The sequence below is a fragment of the Parasteatoda tepidariorum genome, chromosome 1 (assembly GCF_982258835.1).
Source record: "Parasteatoda tepidariorum strain Cologne lab strain chromosome 1, Ptep-v5.0, whole genome shotgun sequence".
NCBI classification, from domain to species: Eukaryota; Metazoa; Arthropoda; class Arachnida; order Araneae; family Theridiidae; genus Parasteatoda; species Parasteatoda tepidariorum.
Genome location: NC_141755.1, coordinates 132,805,779 through 132,831,720, shown reverse-complemented (window position 1 = coordinate 132,831,720; position 25,942 = coordinate 132,805,779). Strand labels below are relative to the sequence as shown.

Below are 25,942 nucleotides of genomic sequence, written 5' to 3'. Positions count from 1 at the left end.
AATTGTTTTTGTATCCAATCTCTTAAAAAATAAAAAGATAGAATTTGTTTAATGTTAAGCTTAAATATTTACTAATTAAATGAAAAACAATAAAAGTAAATAAATGAATATTAATAAATAAATTAAATAGGTGAGTAAATCAAATAAATAAATAAGTATAGCATTTACATAAAGAACTAGGTATACAGTTTTAGGAAATGGTAACATATTAAAAATTTAACTAATTTTTTACAGAAGCAGTGAAAATACTACAAATCATGAGTTACTCAACATACAGAAGAATCGCACAAGGACATTTCACTAAATGTAGATAAAATAAGTAATACAACAATCTATTAATTAGATAATTAAGCTTCATTGAATACAGCAAATACAAACAAAATAAGAAAATATAATAGTCTTAATAAAACCATGAAACATTAAAATATATATATATATATATATATATATATATATATATATATATATATATATATATATATATATATATATATATACGCAGTCAAACCTCTAGATCTCGAGCTTGAAGGGAGAGGAAAAAAAATTCGAGATATCGAAAATCGCATGCTATCAATGGTAGAATAAAGAAAAATGCTCTTTACATACCTTATTTAATATTCCATATTTATTTTAAAAACACTTTTTACACTTTCATTTAAAAAAAAAATTCAATTGTTGTTTGTTTTAGAGATGTGTAAGAAAGTTTGTCTATAACATTTTCTAAGTGGACCATAATATTCGGCTGCCTCTCAAAAAATCTCCTCACAGTATCTACTGCAGAAAGTGCTTGTTTGTTACTAACATTGAGCGGTAAATCTTAGATTTCCTCATCCTCTTCTTCTGATACCTCACAAGAAGCTTTTCTTTGTGCGATGATGTCATTGTCTTCCCACTGATCACACACTGTTACAGCATTATCTACGTTTACAAAGTCAGGAAATTCCATGTCATCAAGCTTCATGAGTCCGGTCAATCTGTTCCTATCATTTTCGGTGTGGTTTTCATTAGAATTAACGATATTGATTGTTTGACTATTTTTGTGATCTTTAATGAGTTCAGACTTCTTGAAGCCATTCATTATCCTAGAGGAAGACACATCATTCCATGCCTTGTCAGCAATTCTTAAATTTTTTTTTTTTTTTTTGGAATATTTTTTTAATTTTAGAAAAAGATCTACACTATTTATGGAAAAAAAATTCAAGTTATCGAGGGATTAGAAAAAAAAAATCCTGAAACCAAGTTCTTTTTAACATTGAGTGTATAGGGAATTTGAAGGGAATTTTTTTTTCTCTTCGAGATATCAAAAAATTCGTGAAATCGAGGTTCAGGTTAGCGAGGTTCATCTGTTTATATACATATATATACTGATTTCTATACACTATCAGGATCAGTGAAGATTTAAATACTGGATTCTACAAAAGATTTTAAAACAGGCTTGAAATAGTGATTCCAATTTTAAAACTGTAACACACTTTATATATAGGTTCAACAGCTTAGGTGAAAGGATAAAGTTATGTACTTTTTACTTAACTTACTTTAAGACTACTGTCTACTTTTGAAAGGCTTATTTCAGCTGCTTTTTCCAAAACAGATACCCACATTTGCTTTTCATTGAAGTTATATGTCATGATATACAAGATCCTAAAATGAACAAGCAATAAAAATAAGAACAAGGAAATGATTTTTAAAAAAAGCGAGAAAGAAAGAGATAATACATTAGATTAAATTATTAACATTGGAAACGTTAAAGCAATACATGCTAAATTGAATGCAAAAAATAATTTTAACAAAAAAATTGAGCAGCACATAAAATTTGTATAGAATTTAACAATGAAGTTTAATAGACATAACATTATTAGAAGCATGTTACTTGACTAATCGAAATAACTTTAACTTTTTAAATACCGAGCCCTCCAAACCACAACATGCCCAGAATACCGCAAACACCCGAAGTAGGAAAACAAGTAGCAAAAATTTCCTACCACCAGTTTTACTCTGGAATGACAGAATGACTGATCAACTCTTTATTCACCTGTGGAAATATCCCCAAAATAGGAGTTCAAAGGGAAGAAAGACATAATTTGAAGCAAGAATATCGATAAAGTGAAGAGATTTATAAAATGTTAATAAATGCAACCTTTTTTTTTTTTTAAATTTTATTATTTATATTAAAACATAAGTATGTAATTCCATGTAATCCAGTTATACAAAATCTAAATTAAGCATTTAAATTGATAATATTCTCCCACAAATAAAATCCTTTTTTTCGTTGCAAAACAAAAACTAATATAATTCAATAACTTAAATGATTGAAAAATAAATTTTAAACTTCTTAGAAACCAACATTTAAAATTAACATCAGTCATTAAGGAGAAATTAATTTGGTGATAGTACTAAATATAATTCAACCTAAATGTGTGTCTTATTTTATATCAATTTACAATATGAAATAAGAGAAACTTTTCTTATTATTTAACAAGGCTCTGAAACCATTAAAAATATTATCCCCAGAAACTATAATTCCTCCTCAAGGTATAAAAAATATTTTTTGCTCTAGCCAGCATTAAATTCATTTCAATGAAGTTTTCATTTGTAAATTATATTCCTTCAAGTGCTGTACCATAAAAGAGTTTGTAAACTTGTGCATAAAAATTAAAAAAATGTTGAAGAACTATTTTAACAATAATATTTTAAGTACAATATTTCTATATCATTTTAAAAAATCGAAAAGTTCAATTTTTTTTCAAATAAATTATCTTATCTAGAAACTATTTTTTAATGTGAATTTCAGTTCGGTGTATCGGAAAAAATTTTTAAGTTTGAAAATTAAAAAGTATAATAATTAATAAAATTATTTGTTATAAGGTTCTTGTAGATAATCTAAATTGCTTAACTAATTTTTAATTATTTGAAAGTAAACGACTCGAAATAGATGCCAAATTTTGTATATGTCTTTCCATAATTCATATAAAAATATTTTGAAGCATCCATTTCTTCGTTTTTGAAACATCCATTATTGCTGTAATTTTTCCACATGTCCTCTTCATATGAGTATTTGATAATTTTTCTCAAGAATTTTTAAAATATTGTCGTTAAAAATAAAAATGCATAAATATGTGTAATTAAGTAAATTGATCTAAAAAAATTATATTCATTATAAAAACAATAAAACTGCTTTTGAATTTCTATAAATAATTGCTATAGTAAAAGTAAGTTTATGTGCAATTTAATAAGAATCTAATAATTGGAAAATTATCATAAATTGAAAAAGTGGATTGAAAGCAAACAAAATAAATGTTCAACTATATAACAATATCTTCAAAGCTTAGCATATATATATATATATATATATACAATGTCTAAATTTTTATTTCATAACTATTAATTTTTCTTAATTTCATTTTTAAAAATTTTAATGACTATATTTAATAATCTACATTTAACTACTATATTTAATGCATAATTTTTTAACCTCCGACCCCTTCGTTAATCAGCCAGACAGCTATTCTTTACCTAGGCTAGGGAACACAATTACTTCCTATTTCAACAATGCCTTCTAGGCTAAGATTTATCTTTCTGTCACGTTTCACATGATGCTCCTCGAGCTTTGTGACCTTGATCAAATTACAGTTGATAATTTACATTTCAGATACTATGGAAAACATTCTGATGAGAATTATATATTGCTTTTAATCTAATTATTCAGAAACATTTCAACAAATAATGATAAAGTAAGATTTTATTTATGTTAACTTTTATAAAACTTTCAGAATTTAAAATTCCAGCAAGTGAAAACACCTGAAAATTAACTTTTAGGCAAGCATGTAGTGTGGGGAAATGATTCAACTTTCAGAACAAATGGTAAATCTGAATTGGCTGCATAAGGAGGTTCAGTAGCAGAAACCGAACTTGATACTGTGATTGATGCTTTATCTGATAAAAAGTCTATTTCCAGTAAAGCTTCATCAGGGTCCTTCTCCTCTGCAGTTTCAAATATGTAAAGAACACTATCTTCAAAGCGCATATATCTTCCATCCCAGCCATGTTTGTTAATTCTAAGAAAAAGACAAATAATTGTATTAAATGAATGTAAGTAATTAAATGATAAATTATGCTCAATTTTGGTTTAAATTCGAATGTTTATTCAGGTGTTCTTAGGTATTGTTCAAGAACAATTCAGAAGTTCTTTTTATTACTTTTTACTATGAAAAACTAAAATAACAGTTAAAGAAATAAAATTGTAAACTAACAGAAATATAATAGATACAAACTTGAAATATACAATGTTTAACTTATTACAACCTTGTATACTAAACCATAACATTTGATGAAAATTTAAACAAAAATTTAAAGTAAATAACTTAAGGAATTCATTTGGCAGTTGGCCTGGCAGAAATAAAGTAGATTTGTCTTGTAATTACTATGCAAAATTAATACAGTAGTTCACTTTTAGTATAATAGTCCAAGTTTTAACTATTCATTAATTCACAATTGTTTGACAGGAACTACTGCATTGTGATAAAACCAAATGTAAATAGTACTAAGTTTACACTTACTTTGGCACTTTTATCCATCCTTCTGATATGTTTGAAATTGTTTCAACTTTATCGACTGACGGAGAATTTCTTACAGCAGTTTTAAAATGCTGCATGAAACCTGTTGGTAATCCACAGGTTTTTGGCAATGATGAAGCACATTTTGGATGACATTCTAACAGACATTCTACAAAAAATAAAAATAATAAATTAGGAAAAAATTAATATAGTGTAATGAATATGACTTAAAAATTATATTATCTAATCTATAAATTACATTTCAGGTAAAAAAAAAAAGAAAGAAAGAAATTGATCGGGCAAGTATTTTTTATCTTACATGCATCACCAGATATTTAACTCCTTAATTAGAAATAACATTTAAGTGCCCCTTCTCATTTTAACAATAATGAACAGATAAGTGGCACCAAAATAGAAAGAAAAAAATTGACCTAATAAGATACTAATAGATTGACCTAATAAATGTTACTGAATTATGTAATTAAATATTTAATAAACAAAGTAAGCTTAATCTTTTTTACTGAAATGTGAAACTCAGAAATTTGAAATGTGAAAGAGCTTTGTTATTTTTATAGCCATTACTTAAATACGTAGTGAACATTCAAAAAAGGGTGTTTTAAGACTAAAGGTTTCTTTTAAGACTAACATGCCCAGCATGGCATGTAAAAATTTTAAGATTTTTCAAGCTCTTTTCATATAGCTGTCATTTACCAAAAATTATAACCATCATTATATAATATAGAACAATTTCAGTCACGAAAAAAATTAAAATCTTATGTTTTTCATTATGAATTGAAAAGTGTGATGCATGTCTGGAAATAAAGCTCTATGACGTTCTTTTTTGCAAGAAATAGTGACAAAACATATACATAAGCTTTTCTTATCCATAGCTTTTTCCATTTAAACAATTTGGATTGATTTGCTGATAATGGTTGTGGAACTCGCTGACTGTACCAAACAATCTAATTTGTTTTAATGCTAGGAATGCAAAGAATAATGAAATTCATTGTCCATTTACTGAGATTTATGTTGAAAGTGTTAAGTCAAATTATTGTATGGTCAGAAGGTGTGTTAAAAACATTTGACGAAAAACTAAAGAAGCAAGGAGAGGCCTTCAGTTGTCAGTGATGATTTAATAAGTTACATTGATATGAGAGAATGGAGTTAGAGAGAAAAGATATTTTACACCGCCAACTTTTTCTGATCAATAAGCTGGAATTGCATAAACAGTTTTGCCTGAAATTACTTCCAGGTACTTAAATTATCATAAGTTGTGTACCAATTGCAGGCCAAAAGTGCCTACAGATGTCCACAAAATTAAAAGACTTAGGGTTTTGATATTTTTTACCTGATAGAGATAAGGGAGAGACATAGTTCAGAAATTTGTCTAACCGACACATTCTTTGAGGAAGATATAAGCACGTTTTTCGCAATGATGAAGCACAACGTAGAAAAAAGTTCAAGATATGTCTTTTTATATAAGAATAAAGATTGACTGGGAAAAAAAAAGATATCTTAAGACATAAGGTCATCAGATTTTTTTCATAAAAAAATTATTGGATGAAATAAACAAATTTTTTTCAGAAGTTTTTGATGTTTCAAGCAAGCTAATGAGCTAGGTTTGAGTCTTATCTCTATCCTTGAAGTGATAAATTTTTTCTTTAACAGCACTAACAGCAAATTAAGTAAACTAAAGCTCAGCAGCAAAGTGACGAGACAAAAAAGTCACTCAGAAAGCACAAGAATAAAACAAAAAATTACCTTGACATTTAACAATTGATCTTCCTAAATACATAGAGTCCAAGCAAATGCAACATTTAGAATTTCTCATGCACATAACCTCACAGAAAGGATGTGGTATTTTATGCTTCATTCCTTGAGGGTGGACAATTCTTTCACTATTTTCATTAGAATCACAGTTAGAGTCAGACTTAGAACTTGGCGAGTAAGTGATTGCAGTGTGCATGGCTCATAAATTTGGTGTAGCAGGGGCATCAACTTTTGTAGCCGTTGATTCTGATAAATAGCTTACTGGAAAAGAATTTGGAAGCAAAACATTTTAACACAAAATTTCACAATGGGGGAAATTATATAATATCTAGAAGAATGTTGTAAACTTAAAATCATGTTTTATGCTAGTCATCACTTATAATTTAATCTGTGCAATCATATAATCTCATTAATCCAACTTGCAATATAGGACCTCCATTATGGTCTTCCATCTCACCCATTACAGATTATCCAAAATATTAAAGTGTGCCTTTAAAATTTAAATTTTTATAATGCATTTTAAAAGAAAATGTCTAAATTAAAAATGACCTTAAAGCCCTTAAAATTTTACAAAAAATCTTAAAATTATCACTTAAAATTAAGAAATTTTGCACTTAAAATTTAAAATGCACTGTTGAAAAAAAAAAGATAACTTCTTTTTTATGGTTTTTACTTTACTTGGGTGCTCCAAATTAATGATTCAAACATCTTTACATGTGCCATTTGCTATGTTTAACATAAAAACAAAATTTAGAAGTGTGAGCAATAAACAACTAATGTCTAATAACAGAGAAATATATTAATAACTCAGTAAAGAAGATATACTGATTAATAACTGAGTTAACTAATGCCTAATAATTAAGAAATAAACTAAGTTAATTAATAACCATAGAAAGTTTTTAGCTAAAATTCAATTTTAATGAGAAGGATTTCAGGGTGCTTTCGATTTAATTTTTATAAAAGATTATTACAAAATTTATAATATTTAGAAAAGATATTTTTTTCAGTTAAAACATATTTTTATAAAGACAAATACAATTGAGAGTATTTCTACAGACATATGACAATAATAACAATTAAAAAAAACATCTCTCACTAAGTTAACTAACTAGATTATTTTTTATAAACAAGGTGATTTTTCAATTTTTACAATATAGGGTAGGAAGGGCTATCACATGATTGTATCTTCACAACATAACCCATTGTATCAATTATAATCATCCTAAAATAAAAAGTCAAATAAAAAAAAATTTTTAATTTAATATAAGTTCTTTACTTAAATAAGTAAAAAATTCATCCTAACGCGAGAAAAAACTTATGTTGGGTAACCTCTGTCATGAATTTTACATTCACCATCACTTGCTCAAAACATAAATTATTCTGCAAAAAAACTTTGTACTGTGATGTAAGTAGCAATTTTGAGCACACTTTGTGCTTCATGGATATGTTTGAACACCCTATACATAATCTCGTGCATTATTATGCCTGCAATTCATAAGACATATAGATGCTTCCAATTCATAAGACATAAGATTATAGATGCTAAAAATTTACAAAAGATTGTGGCATTTACAAAACAATTTCTAACTGCAAATTCTTTTGCACAAAAACATGTAGTTAAAGAAAGGAAACTTTATAAAAAATATTTTACAGGTTAAAATACAAAAAAGCAATAAGTATTTTAACAACAAAAAAATTAGGGAACTGTTTACGTTTACAAATATTGTGATAAATATAAGGAATTTTCAGAGCATATTTTTTTTACTATAAGCATTTCATAAGTGAAATTATACAAAGAATTTCATTTTTTAAATACATTTCCCATTCTAATAAGAAATGTTTGTCATAGTATCATTTTTAAAATAAAATTTATTACTTTTTGGTCAGCCGGGCACAAGGAAATTCGACATTTTTTTTGTAATTTTTTATTTTACATTTTTTATTCTATTTAATTTCTATCTGTTTAAAAAATTAAATAAAATAAAATAAAAACTTGACAGAGGTCTATTTTTTTAGTGACTTTTTACTTGCACCTGGGCAACTTTTCAGTTGTCCAGGTATGCAAACTTTATATCCAGGTATCCAAACTTAAAAGTATCCAAACTTTAAAATAAAAATTGTGAATTAAAATTAAAACAATGTTATCAATACATAATTAATTTCAAAAATTATTATTTAAATACATTTTAAATGGCGAAAAATTTGAAAATAATTAATGGTGAAAAACTATGAAAATAGTTGCCTGAACAGGAACAAAAATTTATAAAAAATAGTAGCCAAATAATTAAAATTGTAGCTCAATTGTCAAATACTATGATAAGGACTGGTTGATGTCAGAAATTTTAAATAGTTATGCATCGTCCGTTAGACATCACGATTTAGCATATGTTCAGAAATTACCTATGGGAAATCTTTAAATCAATCAAAAATAAATAAAAAGGAATAAATCCAGTACAAAAGAAAATATTAATTCTCAACATATTCTACTATGACATCAATATCATTGCTTAATTTTTCCAATTAAATTAATAAAGAAGTCAAAGTAAAAGCAAACCCAAGCTTTATTTCATTCTTCTTAAATTAAAAATGATTTAAGATTTATTGGTTTAAAAATAATAATACTGTAACAAATTATTTTACATACACGCATTAAAAATTAAAAGAAGAAAAAAACGAAAGTGGAAAACAAACCAAAGAAATGTTCACTTTAGAAAAAAAAATTGTTTTTTTTTATTATTTGTTGGAAAAAAAAACATGCTTTTGAAACATCATTAGACCCTTTTTTACTTACTTATTTAAAATAATAAAAAGTAGTATTAACTAATGGTCAAATGCTGTACTTAATAAATGCAAAAATATTTTAATTTTTGAAAACAAAATCGACTTAAGATTTATTTGTTTAAAAAGGATACTGACTATCGAACAAATTATAAAACAAACAAGTATTAAAAGAATTTTAATAAAAAATTTTAAAAAAATACTTTAAGTACTAATGTTAAATTATTAAAAACGTCAAAACATTACTAAACTTTTTATTTAATTAAAAAAAATCTTTGTTTTTAAAATCTGCCAAACTAATCAGTTAACCAAATTTTTTCAAAACTTTCTTTTCATTTTCTCAAAAATAAAAGCAATTTAAATAAAGGTAGGCTTTGTTTAATTTTTTTATAATTAAAATTGACTGAGCATTTATTGGTTGAAAAACAATCAAATTATTATGCTTAACCACATTTAATAAATTTAAAAAAACTAACTTTTTATAACAAAATTAAATACAAAATACCCCTATTAAATTGTATCGTTTAAAATAAAATAAAAAATAATTGAAAAAAATCAATGAGTTCAGAAGAATCTATTGAGTTCAGAACGAAAATTTAAGATAACAGCGATTGTGCAACAATCGCAAAGTAACAGTAGGTCTACTAAAAATAATTTATAAGAATCGTTAAACCCAGACAGAAAAAGAATGGTATGAAATAATGCAGAACGAAACGATCGGTGCAAAAGTCTCACTGAAAATAATTTACAAGAAACCCGACAATTATTTCCGACGAAATAAAATGCACAACGATCGCAAAATGACTAAAGTCTCATTATAAATAATCTTCAAAAAACGCAAAATCCCAAAGACAAAAATCGACATAAAGAAACAATGCATTGCATTCTATATTACAACGCTGATCCTCGCACGAAACCGGGAGTTCTGATTCAATTCGTCTTCGTCATTTATCACAAACTAATATCTTAATAGCAAAACGCTATCTACATCTCTGCAGCTAGACGAAATCAAAATCGTCTTCATTAATGCGATAACAGCGTTAGCCTAGTCAAGGATCCTTACATATTAAATCATTAAATCGCGATTGTAATCTAATTCCAGCGGCTTAAATCAGATTTCTGACGCAGCGCCTAAAGCGAAAGACACTACAACGGCCTACTGACATATGCGTTAAATCGACATTTCGCAATACATCAATTTATCGCCCAGTCCTAACTATGCTCCAATTAAAAAAATTTTTTGTACAAATGTAAAAGGTATACATATTAGAAAATAGGTACTAAATAAAAGTTGAATTACAATAAAATATAAATGTTACTAGAAGGAAAAAAAATTAAAAATAATGAAACTGCCCCTCAGAGAGAACATATAACGAGTACTTTATTAAATCCAATGGAAATTTAAATTTTTGGCTCTTTGGACGTAAATGATTGTATAAAAGTTAGCTTTCTTATATTAACGTTCTGAAAAGTAACGTTCATTTTGCGAAAAAACTTCGCCAAGAGTAAAAAAAATCTCATAATAGTCGTCTATTCCTGAAAATAGCTGCTTTTTTTGCCTCTAAAGTTTGCTTTCTTTTATTAACGTTCTGAAAAGTAGCGTTCATTTTTGCGAAAAACTTCGTCAAGAGTAAAAAAAGTCTCCTAATAGTTGCCTATTCCTGAAAATAGTTGCTTTTTCAGCCTTTTCAAGCAAAAAAAGTCGCCATAGTCGCATAAGACCAAAAATAGTATGCATATAGGAAGATATGCACCCTGCATATCTTCCTGTTGCTCATAATGATGAATTACCAAAGCAACAGATTCAACTTTTGCTTCTGGTTCCTATAAAATAAATGTGATTTTACTTAAAATAATTATTTATACACTTGCAGAGGTACACTAACTATTATTTACAGTGGTTGGCATCAGGGATCTCTTCTCCAACAACGCACCATTTATTTTTCAGCAGGATTCAGCTCCATGCCACACAGCAAAAGTATGCAAAGCATGGTTTCAAAATAAAGGCATAGATATATTACCATGGCAAGGAAACAGCCCTGATCTAAATCCAATTGAAAATTTGTGGCGACGTTTGAAAGTTCGTGTACGAAAAAAACGTCCATCCAATAAAAGACAACTAAGTGAAGCTATAATTGATTCTTGGCACCATGTGATTACAAAAGATGAACTCTAAACACTCATCCACTTGATGAAAAGACGCTGTGAAGCTGTCTTAAAAATTAAGGGTTATCCTACTAAGTATTGATTGTGTAAGTATCACTTAAAAAAATGCAAATCTAAGATAGATCTTACTATTAGTTGCATAACTTTTCTTGTAATACAGATATCGTAATACTGTATTCATTATTAAATTCTACATTAAATTACCTTCAATTTGATATATAAACTTTTGTATTTAAGTGAAAATTAATATATTCTACAAGCACACAAAGTTGAAAAACATGAAACTTTCAAAAAGTGTCCACACTTTTGGCCACCACTGTATACACTAAAAGCTGATGGAAATTTAAAGTTAGAAAAATTTTAAGATGTATATAACTGCTTGTTTGTATTTTTCACAAGTATTTATGAAAATTTTATGGACTTTCACTAGAAAAGAATAAAACGCTTAATGAACATTTATTTTTAATTTATTAATGTATTTCAGTTAACAAAATTACGTTAATATCTGGTGAAAATAGGAGAAATTTTTAATGGCCACTTTAAAAAACTAGCTGACTTTTCAAAAGGAAAATAAAGAAAAATAATATAATTTTAGTTTTTTTATTGACTTTTATATCTTTGAAAAATTGACAGTTAACAGGATTTTTTTTTCTTTTTTACAAAAAACATGATTATGAAGATGGTTAATTTCATTTAACCACACGCAACGACAGAAAATTCGAAAAATAGAAGGGTAGTTTAATTAATAACTAACCATCAGGTCAGCTGATAGCTTCTTGTTTTTGACTACCAGTGATACCAACATCAATTCTTTCATATTTGTAATCTTCAGCATCACTGGTTAATAGTGAGTTGTGCAGCACTACTGTGTCTGTTTACAAATGTAAGAGAGATATTTTTAATATGAAATGATTAGGAAGCAGCAATGTACTCGGCTGCTGAAGTAGTTTGTTTTCTTTTATTTCTTAATTAAATTTATTGTTTTATTGTTGAAATTATTCTTAACTTGACTCATTGCCACATCGAAGAGCAAACAGCGATAAAAAGTAAAAGAAGACAACAATAGCTAGTCATTGATTTGTAAACTTCAATCTATTATCAACATTAAGTTCATTATGAGATGAATTTCTAATTGTCTGAGAATAACTTTTTCATATAAGGCATTTGGGTGTAATGAGATGTAAAGAGAGAACCCAGCACAAAATTGTGAGCATGTGCTTTAATGAAGAATCCTATATAGTCATTTGTAAAAATTGTTTTGTACCAGAATCTTGTGCATGATATTAAATGGAGCATATACTGAACTGAATAAAGTTCAGCAACAAATGGCACACTACATGGAATATACTATATAAAGCTTTTGTATGCAATCATAAAATATAATTTTACGAAAGTAATTGAATGAATTTTAAAAACATTTATTGAAGCATACTTAATAAGGAGGTTGCTTAAGTTAATCTGCACATCACCTAGGTTATCTGTGGAACAATGCATTTTTAAAGTGTATATGTGATACAGAAATTTACAGATTTCATACTATTTAGAACTTACTGCAGAGGTATTCAAAGCATTTTTCATTCTCTCCCAGGTTGTTTCATGATTACTCAAGTTGATCAAGGTTTTCCAGCAGTTGAATTATTGCAAGAAGCAACACAGTGAAGATGAGTCCTACAAGTAATTAATATTATGATAAAAATAATGATAAGTATAAAAGATTTAAAGAAATCAAAATAAATTAAAATAATGAAAATAATGCACAAGCTTGAAAGCTACAATAAAGCATTCATATTTAAGCAGATTTGAATATTTCACATTATTTCTAACATATGTTTTTTTGTAATGTTTTCTGCATTAAAGATGTTTTAATGCAAATGTATACAATTGTGTACTCCCAATGAAACTTATACAATTTGTAATATGTATATTTGTTCGGTATCATTGTTTTATGTTCGGTATTTTCCTTAGTTATATCATTTAATAGCATGATTCACTGCAAGTTTACAAGGTTAATGAAAAATTTTACAGGGAAATAAAACATGATATTAAATAATTAAATATTCAAACAAATGTAACACAATTAAAAAATATCATTGAGCTTTTTGTTTGCAGTGTTCACACCCCACTCTTAAAAGTATTAAGAGAAAAAAATACAATTTCAAATGTGTTACATTTAAAATTTAACACAATTACTTTAATTAATCACAGATTTACATTTCTTTCAATAAGAGTTTAAAAATCTACCGGTTAATTAAAATTTAACTAAAATTTATTGCAAATATAGAAAATGAGAAACTTTTGAAAAATGTGTAACTTTAAAGCTGTATAGAAAAAATACATATAAATTTTCAAATATTCGAGTGTTGTCAATAAAAAAAAGAACATTCTTAGTGAATAGAAAAAGGAATAGCAAATCTTAAAACATTATTAGAAATCAATCCAGTAAAGTTCTTATATAAAGAATCTGGTAAAAATTATTTACACCCAAAACTACGGTTCTATAATCATCCAAATACTATGAAATTTTTTAAAAATCATATTAAGAAGAATATATTAACTTTTGAATTACAAAATAGCAAATGAAGAAATATCAAATTAATAACTATTTCAAAACTAAAGGATAAATAAAACTCTTCAAAACACACATCAGCAATTCCATTTTCTAAGTTGACTCTTGTTAAATTATTTTAGAAACAAATTGGAAAAAATATTCCATTTGATTGAAATATTTATTATTAACAAATTATTGCCAAAATAATGGAAGTGAACAAGATTTAAATAAATAAGTTTACTTACAATATAAAATAAAAACTTTCAGCAACATCTAAAGAATAAATTAATTTTCAAAATAAAATTAAAAGCTTTTATCTACTCAAACTGCAAGAAATTTTTAAAAAAAATTCTAAGTAATAAAAGAAAACAAAAAAAGTAATGCAAACAGCAGTATTGAATTATTAATCCAATGTATTAATATATATACACACACACAAAAAAATACATAAAAAATAAAACAGCCAAATCTAAAAATATTTAAATAATTAGAAAAAAATAATAATAATAACATCTAATAATAAAAACACATCTTGAATTTGCAAAAAACTATGTGATGGTTCTTAGAATATCTTTAGAATATCTTTTTAAGAAAAACAAAAAATCATAGTTTGAGTTTGCAAGCAATCTTTTAGACACATAATCAATATATGAAATACTGATTAATCTAATTCTATTCAAAGAGGGTTAAATATTTTAGGGATTGCTTGCAATTTCAATTGGGATTTTTGGTATCACCCTAAAAGAGTAGGCTTACACCAAAATATTATTGTTTAGTAATCAATGCAAGCAAAAAAGTTTGTTTCTAGCAAGGGCAGAACACATCTTGAAAACTCCAATTAAAACAAAGTTAAGCTTAAATTAAAGAACATGTAGCTAAGATAGGGATCAAATTAAACAAGCGATTAAATTTCAGAATATCTGGGACACGCTATTGGTCGAAAATGACATCACAATTTGTGAGAAAGGTGATGGTATGTATTGCCTGATGCGATTTTGAAAAAGTGCTGAAATTTTTTCATTAAAACAAGTTATTTCTATAATTTTCTTTATTTTTATTTAATCATTTATAATTGATTTTATTTCAATTTCAAGATATATAACTTCATTACTTTTACACTGTGGTGTGACCGTTAAGTTGTTCACCTTCTACCAGAGAGATTCAGAGTTCAATTCAAATTTCCTCATCTAAAAAGATTAATAACTATTTAATAAGTCTTATTTCATTTATAAATTATAATTTTTTTAATCAAAATTAATTCTTTCAAAAAATTAAATTTTAAAATAAAAAATTAATAGATGTTTCATATTTATTTTTTAATTGTGGATTATTCTTCATGGGTTATTCTTCATTAATACATGGATTATTCTTCAACTTATTATAAAATTTTAATGTGAATTTTAAAATATTGTGGTTATAAAATAGTTTAAGCATTTTTTTACTGAATTTTGAAAGAAATTTTTTTTTAAAACTTAAATTTTAAATCACAAGTTTCAAGATATCACAACACACGAATAAGTCATCTGGGGAGAGACCGCTTTCATGCCTTTGGCCCTTCTCTTTTCCCTCTCCTCTTCTTTTCAGTTGTATAGGAATGTACTACGATATTTTCCCATTACTTAATATTTTTTCTTTTTATTTAATAAAAATATTTTTGAAAATTTCCATGATGCCTTTCTTTAGAACTATGTTTAATGTAATTTTCAGTTCCACATAGTTTTCCAACTTAAAAGACTTTAATCTATTTACAAATCAAGAGAGAAACTAACGTACTTTCTTACTCTATGACTCTCCACACGCTAATGGGGAAAGCATGCGAAGTGTTGCCATAGGTAGTGAGTTCTGCTCGACGCCACCTGCAACCCATTTCGATCACCAATAGCTACTGATATTTTTTTGTTCTTAAAATAATTTTTAAATTGAATAAAACATTAAATAGCTGCAAACATTTCTAGAAAAAAAAGTTAGAGATAATAAATATTCTATCCAAACCCAAACGTTTCAGCAAAAAGGGAAAGTCTAAACAAACCAAAATTTACCCCTCTCAAATTCAATCCCACTCAATTTTCAAAATTAATAAATAAATAAGTTTAAAAAAAATAATAACATTGATTTTAGGATTTTTCAATCACTTTGAAGGACCTACTCAATAACAGTTAGTATGCTAAAATACATGTCCACTAGATTTTATAACATTGGAGCATATATTAATTGTATCAATTTTACATTGTTTAATAGTTCTGGCAATTTTTAAATATGTGTTGCTCATATCTACTAATGCAAATGAATTAACAGTTGCATTGTGGTTTAATTAACAAAATACAACAAATTGACATTAGCATACATGCAAACTTTTAAAGACTAGAACTGGTAAGACTATCCATTAACAATATATGAAGCATATAAGAATTTGAAAACTAATATTTAGCATATCTGTTTCAATTTTAAAAACACAACACCTCAGAATATCAGTAAAGTATTTTGGGCACAATAAAATCCTTTGTAAAACAATATTTTGACAGATAACAAACTTAAGATTTACAAAACTATAGTTTCCTTAAAATAAATCATAAATTGCAATTTTTTTTATTATAATTCACTATGACTAGTTTTTTAAAACGTGTTTATATAAAGTGCAATATGTTGCCCATAGATATAATGACATGAAACATGAAGCAAGTCTTAAAGATGACGTAAATTATGTACAAGATATAACTTGCAAATTGAAATGCAACGTATGTTCCGTAAATCGAAGCATATATGAATAGCAAACAATAAAGTTTGAAAAATGCACAAAGTAACAAGTCATAAATAGCAATGAGTGATTAATAAATCACCAAAATGCAAACTTTGTCACATGACTCTTTGATTACTTCAATGCAAAACACAACACATTATTTGGTAATGATTTTTATGTAAAAAATGATGCATAATCTAGTAATCATTAAATGCAAAAGGAGATTCATATATCACTTTGATAAAAATTGCAAACAGTAATTTTTAAATCCCATTAATGCTATTTGCAATAGGCAAATTTTAAATCCTTCAAACATGAATCTCAGTGTGTGATTCGTAAAGCACTTGAATAAGAATCGAGATGCTTGATTCGGAAAACACTTAATAGCATGTAATACTCAGCATGATTCAGGAAGCATTTCAATGCAGACTCTGATGAGTTATTTACAAATCACCATAATGAGACCCATCATTTGTAAATCACTTTCATATTAAACACTATGCTTAATTCTTTATTCACGGAATATTTACCTATGAGGGATAAAAATATAATGTATAAAACTGAATATAAAATGATAAAAAAGTGAAATGAAGCTAACGCAGTGACTACATTTAAACTTCGAAAAAACACCGCATACCGAGCGGCAACTATAAAGCTATGTACAGAAATGAAAATTTCTTGCTAAAAATTCTAGCTTACTAAATACCAAAGTGAAAAATAATCTAGCAAGAAAAAGCCAAAGGGAAAAATTATGTATTCCTTTTTGACCTTCAAGAATTTACTCATTGTAGCTTTTTAAAAATTATGTTGGTGCAAATTTTTTTACCATTTCATATTTGATAGCTATATAGATTAAATACATCACAAATTATCAGATTTTCTGAATTGGAATAAAACTTCAATTTTCACACATTAGCAAATAAAAAAAAAAGTTTCAAAAACCACACATTTTAAAATTAGTGCATGCTATGCATGGTTAAAACAAGTCTATTATTAGACATGGTTTCGCTAATTATTTCCTTTACACTTTTCCCACACCGCACTTGTATTTTGATATCCAATCACAGGAGAGGGGTAAATAAGGATAAGGGTCTTTTCCAAAATTTAAATTTACATTTACACTTACTCTATTAAATAATAATTTAAATTTACTCTCATTTAACTGACCTAGAACTATTTTTATAGTAAAAAAAATGGCAAAGGAAAGGAGTATTTTTTTAAATTTCATATTAACTTGATATAAAATTTGATTTATATAGTTAATATCTTTTATTAGAATTTTATCCTTAAATTAAATTAGTACAGTAAAAATCAAAGTGAAAACCAGGGGCTGATGTAACATCTTGACACATGGAAAAAGGTTTGCAATTTACTTAATTATGCTGATAAGGTGTTCAAAATTGTCCAAAATATTCTTATATAATATTTGAAAGGCCTCTAGTTTAAAGCAATCATAATGTGATAATAGTAAGGAAAAGCATTAACTGATTTGACCAAACAATGTAAAAGGACAAATAAAATGGAAATAAACAAGGTTTAGTACTTAGAAACTTCATAATTTGGAAATGAAGACAACATAACTCTATAATATATAATATTACATTATAATAAATAGGTAATTATAAAATTTTTTTATTTTAAATTGATACAACAACAGGAAACTTTTAAAAATATTAATGACATAACATAACTAATAATTCAAAGATACAAAAGAGTTGAAAGAGCTTCAGAATTTTCTTTCAGATATAGTAAACTAAAAGTGCAACATTCTTTGTATCATTGATCGGAAAAGGCAAAATCTTATCTTCATTAAATATAATTTTTCAAGGCCATTGAAAAACATTCTAAAATGGCAATGTTTAGTTATAAGAAATTCATTAACAGTATATTTTAATACAGTGTTCTGCTTAACTGTTTTTTGAAAGGCAAACCGCCCTGCCCCCCCCCTTGATCCCAATAAATGTACACTCTTTGCTCTTTTTATAAAAATAAGACACCCTTCATTAGAAACTATGTCTTTTTATTCAGATTCTATTTTGAAAAAAATTAATTCATTGTTTAACTAATAATTATATTGGTAAAATTATGTGCTTATAGGTAAAATTCAGATTACTTATACAAGCATTTACTTTGCTTGGATTATTCTTAACTAGTCAAATTTCTAATAAGTATCTTCTTTGGGGCAGGTGGAAGGGGATATTAATTTTTATAAGTGATTTAATTTTTTTTAAATGCACCTTTAAAAGTTTATTTTCTTATAATTTTCAGTTAAAATTATTGAGAAAACCTTTCTAGTTGTTTATCAATTAATCGTTTTTTGTTAGTTCATTTATTGAAAAAAAAAAACATGCACAGAGATTGCTATTTAGCATGCCTTTAATTATTTTTATAAACTACAATTTTTCTCATATTTTGATATCAAAAAAGAATTACTTCTTGAAATATACTCATAAGATAGTATGAGATGGTAATTTAAAAATTGTCTAGGATAAAATTCAGTTATACATAATAATACACATTTTAACATTTTCGATGTGAGAGCCTTTTGAAAGCTGATAAAGCTTTTTTCAGAGAGGAAATACCCTGCCCTTATTTTATTCATAAGAAAAACTCTGTAATACAATATATTTCTTATTTATATAGACATAAGTTTGAAGAGTTTTATTTAAAAAAAAAATAAGGATACGATATATTTCTTATTTCTATAGACATGAGTTTGAAGAGCTTTTTTTAAGATCTCATTTGTTTTAAATTCATATTAATAAACAAAATTCATAGGAATAAGTCACTAAATAAATCAAAGTAAACTAACTAAAATGAGTTTTATTTGTTATCAAATAAAAAATTGATTTCAATTAAGAAAGATTTAGTTGAGAAGAATAAAAAGAAATATATAAAAATATAGAAGACAAAAAGTTTTTATTCAGAAACTTTATAAAATTCTATAATAGCTATATAACATTTTGTACATCATTATAATGATTTTTTCTATTTTGTATTTATGTATATTGCTAGATTAAAAATAATGAATCAGAATAAGCACAGATATTTCAAGACCCAAACCTGCTTCAATATCATTAAAAAGAATTATTATTAGACCATGCTAGTTTAATAATAATTCTTTTTAAAGAATCATTGAGAATTTTAGAATCATTAAAGTATTTTTAAAATCTATTGGATTTAATCTATATTCTACCAAAACATGTATTCCAAATTTCTATTTCGCAGTATACCTTCATTTGACTAAGCAAAGAGAAAATAACATGGGTGAAGCTAATAAAAATTTTTTACTTTAAAAATCTGACACATAAACCTTGCTTTAATTTCCTATTTTTAAATTTTTAAGATAAATTTGTGATTGTTTTCATTAAAGTAAAGAATAATTAGGTGATTGATTGCAAATTGCTTAATTCCTTTTGATGCCCAAGAGCTTAACCTTTGTTTTTGAGTATTTCCTCTAAAAAAATTCCTCTGCTTAGTATGATTTTTTAAGACAAATTTGTTGGATGAAAAATTAAAAAAAAAAAAAAAATTGCAAAATAATAAGGTATAAAACTTGTAAATTTTCAGTGTTTTATGCAAACTTTATTATAACTATTTATTTTTATTAACGAAAAAAAAAAATTCAAACTTTAAATAGTTTTTAAAAAAATATGTACCATCATTGATAATGAAGATAAATAAGCAAATTTTATAAGACTACAAAAATATCAGCAGTTAAAGGAAGTTTAGCAAATTTATAGTTATTGTTTTATATTTATTAAGAGTTTTTCTATTCTGATTTAGCCCAACACTGTATGGGTATAGAGGTGAGTCGGATAAATACCCAATGAGTATGGTATTTATAAATAGCTATTTACCCCCGCCTTGGGTTAATACCCTAAATCAGGGTTTTCATAACTTTTTATTATTATCTAACTAACTTTTATCAAACCATCAATTGTCTTGCTTATAGTTTTGGAAATAAAAAAATTTTCAATTTTTAAAAAATGAACATTAATACTTAAACTGTATCGATAATAGGAAAAATATTTTTAAAAAAAACTTTTGACACTCAGTAGAGGAACTACATTGACACAATAGAGAGTATTGTAAAAAGGTTTAGTTGTGTAGCACCACAAAGTAAATTTTATGATAAGTGATTTACACGAAGGTTAAGCCCCTTTCAAGAAAAAATCACTTTTTTCCCAAGACAATGGTATTAACTAGATAAAATAAATTTATAAGAATAAAGGATGAGTTTAAAATTTCCTAAATATGTTCATTTCTATTAATTCTATAAATTTAATATTTATATTAATTGACTAAACTAAAACTGGAAATTTCCCTTGTAAATTTTTATAAAAAATAACTATATAACTAATTTACTTAAAATAAACATAAAAATATATATTTTTTATTTTAAATTTAAAATTATTTGATATTTTGTTTAAAAAGTTTTTTTCTGCATCCTATTAGAAAAAATAAAAATGATTTTTTTAAAAATTCCTTGATATTTTAGTCAAATTTAAAAAAAATCATTTTCACAGAAAAATATTAAAATATACAATTTAGTTTTTAAATTAACAAATTATTTTGTTAATTATGAGCAAAACACAACTTAACCTTTAGAATACAAAATAATTTAGAGAATTAAACAAGAGATAGCTGTTGTTTAAAAATAATAAAATTTAACTGAGTTAAATTTATTAAGAACTTGTATTTTCCTTTCAGTTTCATATGAAAGATTGATTATTAATATTCTGCTCTGAATTTTTAATTAAATATTAGTTTAAATCAAACTCTTTTGTGATTTGTAATAAAAATACACATTGTAATGGACAATATAAAAAATTTAATGAGTTTTTAAATATAAGTTTTCACTGTTTGTTTATAGAAATATGTAAGCAGGGATACCCTGGAAGATGCACTTTTTAGGGGGTGTCGTGTGATATGTATATATTTATATATCAATATGTGAATATGTGCAGTGTTTTCCTTAAGTGATTTTAGAAGGGCAACCTGCCCTGTCTACCTTTTGATCCTTATAAATGCACCCTCTTTTCCCTTTCTGTAAAAATAGCCACCATCCCTTAAAAACACTGCCTTTTTATTCATATTCCATTTTTAAGAAAATTCAATGAGAATTATACAATGGTAAAATTATCTGTGTTTATAGATTTAATATTGATAACTATTATAAATATTTACATTGTTAAGATTATTTTCACATGGTAAAATTTGCATAAGTGTCTCTTTTTCTAAAAAGGAATATTAATGAAATTTTAAGGTTATTTTTTAAATAAATACTTTACTTTAAAAAAACGGACTGTTAAATGCTTAGTTTTGAAAAAAATTTCTGTTCAAATTATAGAAAAAAAGCTTGCAAGTTGTTTATTCAAAAACAGTCTTTTTATTTAACTTTTTTTAAAAAAAAAAAAAAAGAAATATGTAAGCAGAGAGACTGTATTTTAATTATTTTTCATAAACTACATTTTTTTCTTATTTAGATGAGTAAGAATTACTTTTTGAAATATACACATAAAATAGTATAAGAGAGTAATTTAAAAGGAACAAAAATAAAAAAAACATTTTCAGAGAAAAAACAATGTGAAAAGGGTAAACAATAAATTAAATTTTTTTTACAAATCAACATACATTTATAAGTTTTTCCCTTTAAACCAAAGGGAAATTAATACCAATTTTTATATATTTTTTTTATTTATTCCAACAAAAAGTAATCAAGATGGAGGGCACACTAGGATAGGTCCCAGTATCCCACTTCATCCCTGTATGTAAAGAAGATAAACTTTTCGAATTCTTAATCTATCAGATATTATTTAAAAGTTATATCATTCAGGAATAAAATATATTTTCAAGTAAAATTTGGTTCAGATAAATTATATATGGATATGTGTGCTTTTGCTATCAATCTCACTTGCTATATCCTAATCAGATTTAAAATCATGCCTTATTAAATAATTAATCATTTAATGTATTTAAAATATCGATTTCCAAATTAATTACATACATTTAAATAACAAAAGAAAATAACAATAAATTTTCATTGCTAGAAGTATAAATAAATTTCAGTTTTCAAAAACATTAGGTATAGTAAAACCTATATATTTTATTTATTTATAATATTTCATGTAATAAATAATACATGTAAATCTTGGTTTAGAGTTAAGCAGTTAATTAAACATCTTTCAAACGCAGAAAAAAAAGTAGTTCTTAAGAAGAGGTTTTTTTAAAAAAGGGAAGAAGTGTAACAAACTAATTAACTTGATACGCATGCTAGCAGTAGCATATATTTTCACTCTATTGAAAATCTATTTAATATTAAGCTCTATACTTTTTAATCAAACACTAATAATTACATAAAAACTAAAAAATTTACTACCAATTTAAATTAACACATTAAGCATTATTGTTCAGATATCCTCACAGCACAGCTAAATATGGAGCCGAGAAGGAATGAATACTATTCATTAGTAGCAAAAGTTTTGTATGATAAATTTTCTAAAATAAATACTTAATATCCGAAAAATATTTTACATTTTAAAAATATATATCTGAGATCAGAAACCAAAAATAATAGGAATTATGAATCAAAATGTAAACTTCAGAATGATTAAACCATAGCCATACTCAAATAAAAACTTAAGTTCAATGAATACATATATACATATAATGTATAATTACATATGTTGCAATATAAAATTTTCATTTAAATGAGTTATAACATTAAGAACAAAATAATTAAATGCTACAGAAATTTAAAAAAACAAACACTGGCGAATAATTTCAGTATTGACTATTCATTTAAAAAATTGCAATTATTTTGAAATTCCAATTTTCTTTTTTTCAAACTTTTTTATTCTTTGCGCCTTGAGAGTATAGGAAAAAATTAATAGTCACCCCTGATCACAAGGCAACTAAATATGATGAGTGGTGATTAAAATATGGCCTGCAGTAGCCACATGATCATAACTTTTTTTGTAGAAAATACACTCAGTGCATTTTGTTATTGTTTGTTAGCCTTTTTTCATAAGTATGAAATTAATATGAATATTTTATAATATTCTGAAAATTACCAAATTTCCTGATAGTTTCTTCATTTTACAAATGAACCTTGCAGAGCCGTGATGGCTCAGGGGATAGAGCGTTCGCCTTCCAATGTGGTGAACTGGGTTCGAATCCCACCGATGGCTGGTCAATACGAATCCACATCCCGCTTGCACAGTGCTGACATCCTCAGTAGTAGACGGATCATGTGTAGGATTATTAATTATTACAAAATATTCTAAAAAATAATTCAAACAAATAAAATATTTTAGAAAATCAACTCAGTAGTTTTTCAAATAAATGATTTCAAACTTGGTCATTTTACACCTGATTTTATTTAGAGATGAGATCAGCTGACATTTCTTATGCAATCATTATACTTTTTCTGAAGGGGTTTTATAGTTATTATAAGCTATTTGGAAATTGAACATTGCTCATGGAAAAAAAATTCACGAAGGAAAATATTTCATTTCAACACCTATGCAATTAGCCACCGAAGCATGCAATGTCTAAAGTTGTCCTATCACATGTTGTTTTTGCTAGCTAAAAATCAGTTTTTGGTTTTGTTATTCAATGAACACGTTTTGTTCATTGTGTGATCATTTTTTGTTCATTCAAGTGAGGAAGATGTTCTACCAAATGTGAAATGCTCAGACTGCATGCTGCAATAAGGAATGATTACAAAACTATTTGTTTTAAATACTAAATTTTAACATTGCTTTTAGTGAAAAATAATTTAAATCTGCTAAATTTATTCCTACTAGTAAGATATTAATTAATTTATTAAATTAATTACTATCTAGTTAAATCAAGTGGGGAAAATGATATAACACACAAATTATAATAAATTAAAAGTTCAACCAAAACTGCTTTGTTCTTAAATTCTAGATGTTAATTAGTTTAATGTAAAATGGCTTTAATATTGCTTAAACCCACAAATTAAAAAATTACCAGCTTGAATATTTTTAGACATAACAACAAAATTGTTCATTGTGGGAGTAAAACAAAAATGTAAAATTTCTGCAAATTAGTCCAATTAACATTATTCTTTACAAGGTTTTTGTTAAACCATTTCACATTCAGATGTTAGAACTACACTTTCAGCAAATTCAAAACCCCTAAGTCAAAATTGAGTCAGAACACAAATGATCAAATATAGAAAATAATAGAAATAGTCATGTATTTTTAACAGAACTCAGAGGAACCAACTACACTCAATATTCATTAATGTGTAAGAAAAAAAGTTTACAGTTTTCTAATAAATATTTCAATGTATCCATTATGAAAGGTTTAAACTAGTGCAATGTCTGTAAGTGTGCAATCCAAATGAATAGTTATGTGGTATAGATCTGAGAAATATAACTTTTTCTAATTGAATGGGAAAGCCTTTATGAGTAAACAAGAATTCTCTATTTCTGGACAAAACCAAAGTATTTGAAAAATATATACTAAAAAAGGGAAAAGTTTTATTATTAAAAGATAAATAAAAAATAATATTAATATATTTTTTTTAATACTGTAATAATTACATTAAAAATTCTTAATGCATAAGAATTTCATTAACATAAAATGCTTTTAATTTATTTATGTTTGCAGGATCAAATGTAAAAAATTTAAGGTTTTGGACAAAAAAGTATAAATAGTCTTACATGAATCTCTCTTCATTAATATAGTAATTTAAATTCATATTTCCAATATGAAGCACATAAAAGAGAACTTTACCTTTATAAAATTTCATTTACGAAAAATATTTAACTAGTAATTTACCAAATTCTACAAAGAGCTGCTTCTTCAATAGATTTAATGAAGTATCAACTTGCACAGATACTGGTGTATCAAAGGAAAGCTGGCACAAACATTCTTTACCTTTTTTTTCCCTAGCATACATTGCTGAATTTTAGGAAACTTCATAGAATATACAAAAATCAGGAGAATTTTTAATGAATCAGGATAAATAAACAAAATCTGGCAAAGCTGATAACTACAAATTTATCTCTCGAAATAAAACTACATGCTGTTAAATAGCATTGCTATCAATCTAAGCAATGAAGAAACTACTTTTCTTAAACTTCTTACACATTCTTTTAAATAAAGCATCTGAATGGAGGACAGTTTGCAAAACTATTCAAAAATGCCTCTATATATGCTTCAAAAAAATTTCTAATTATTTTCTTGTATTTTAGAACTTGGATGCAATTTTATACCAAGTTCTTGGGTGATTTTCTTTGCCAAAAACTCCCTTTTCGAAGCTTTTCCGTACAACAGCAAGACTTTAGATGGCTCACAATGCTGAATTAGTTTTAATGATTCCTTTAGCATCAGCATGTGCAGTGAACAACATAT

The 25,942-nt window shown here is 25.9% G+C and overlaps 1 protein-coding gene across 3 annotated transcripts; it reads right to left on the bottom strand.

The window, feature by feature from the left end:
- LOC147816993 (citron Rho-interacting kinase-like) lies at positions 1-25,905 on the bottom strand. Of its 3 annotated transcripts, XM_087153363.1 has the most exons (9): positions 25,804-25,905; positions 23,629-23,837; positions 14,927-15,002; positions 12,819-12,935; positions 6,315-6,584; positions 4,557-4,722; positions 3,799-4,055; positions 1,536-1,641; positions 1-21 (listed from the first exon to the last, which is right to left on the bottom strand). In XM_087153363.1, the coding sequence occupies exons 5-7, from the start codon at positions 6,517-6,519 to the stop codon at positions 3,806-3,808; spliced, it is 621 nt and encodes a 206-aa protein (XP_087009489.1). In that variant the 5' UTR covers positions 6,520-6,584; positions 12,819-12,935; positions 14,927-15,002; positions 23,629-23,837; positions 25,804-25,905; the 3' UTR covers positions 1-21; positions 1,536-1,641; positions 3,799-3,805. The 3 variants fall into 3 exon arrangements, with proteins under 3 accessions (XP_087009489.1, XP_087009492.1, XP_087009496.1); XM_087153366.1 differs by lacking the exons at positions 14,927-15,002; positions 23,629-23,837; positions 25,804-25,905 and adding an exon at positions 15,589-15,750; XM_087153370.1 differs by lacking the exons at positions 14,927-15,002; positions 23,629-23,837; positions 25,804-25,905 and adding an exon at positions 14,061-14,121.
- Between the last annotated feature and the right edge of the window lie 37 nt (positions 25,906-25,942).